Source organism: Cystoisospora suis (genome assembly GCF_002600585.1).
Source record: "Cystoisospora suis strain Wien I chromosome Unknown contig_3212, whole genome shotgun sequence".
Classification (NCBI taxonomy): Eukaryota; Apicomplexa; class Conoidasida; order Eucoccidiorida; family Sarcocystidae; genus Cystoisospora; species Cystoisospora suis.
Window position 1 is genome coordinate 2777 of NW_027156007.1, and position 969 is coordinate 3745.

A 969-nucleotide genomic window follows, 5' to 3' on the forward strand; every position below is an offset into this window, starting at 1 on the left:
AGTCCAGGAAAGTCCCGAGACACGCGCAAGCCCGTCAGTGGCACGCATTCCTTTCTTGTTTTCGTCTGGCACCTGCCGACAGTTGGAATTTCCAAGTAGAGGATTTCTAATGTTACACACTGATCCCCGGACTAACGCACGCTCGAAAGATGCGGGAATGCAAAGAGAAAGGGACGTTTCGAGCGTGTCTCAATTATTTTCCTGCACATCCTCCTCTTCCTGGTTGCTATGTAGACCGAAAGGGCCAGCGTGAACTTCCGTACATGCCCTAGGTTGTTGGATGGATGAGACGCATTAAGGCATTGTCCGAACCTCCACCACGTGAAGTTCAGAGGTCACTTGGAGCAACCGAAGCTAGATACTCTTTTCTCGTTACTCCCGGTCACCAATACAGATATAACTACGTCTTCAGTCAAGCTACTTGCTGTACGTCTTTCCTTCTTGCTGATTCGGTCCATTAGGGTAGGAGCTTTCCGACCTGCAGCGGAAAGTATCTTTGTCAGTTGCTTCAAAGGCCTTCAGTATGACGGAATTGAGATGTGCATGCCATGACAGCTGGGGCTATAGTCCCGGAAGCTACTGAGGGGTGTCTCCCCCACTGCCTCCCGCTCTGCAGGAGTGAACCTTACTGAAGGAAGAAAAGAGATAACCGAAGACCACGAGAGACATCCTTCTCATCATCATTATCGTTGTCTCAGAAACTCAGTTTCTTTCTATTAGTCTAGCGGAACAGTTATATTCAATAATTCACTGAAGAAGTTCACAGGAAAGTAAGCTGGGTAGAGCACTCCAAACTGTGAAAGCCTGCTGTCTTCCGTAACGCAAGGGGACAAGGGAAGCGCTGGCTCTGGACTTCTTTTCGTTTCTCTACCTTAGAGTGTTGTAGAGTTCCGGAACACTCATGTGACAGTAGCTCTCTTCACACCTGCATGCGGGTGCATGCCTATCTGTGCACTACCTACTTGAGAG

General features: G+C 48.9%; 1 protein-coding gene across 1 annotated transcript; it reads right to left on the minus strand.

The window, feature by feature from the left end:
• Positions 1-6: 6 nt before the first annotated feature.
• On the minus strand, positions 7-634 carry CSUI_006367 (uncharacterized protein). Its single transcript, XM_068066530.1, has one exon. It carries the CDS (start codon positions 456-458, stop codon positions 336-338), a length of 123 nt encoding a protein of 40 aa, XP_067921495.1. The 5' UTR covers positions 459-634; the 3' UTR covers positions 7-335.
• Between the last annotated feature and the right edge of the window lie 335 nt (positions 635-969).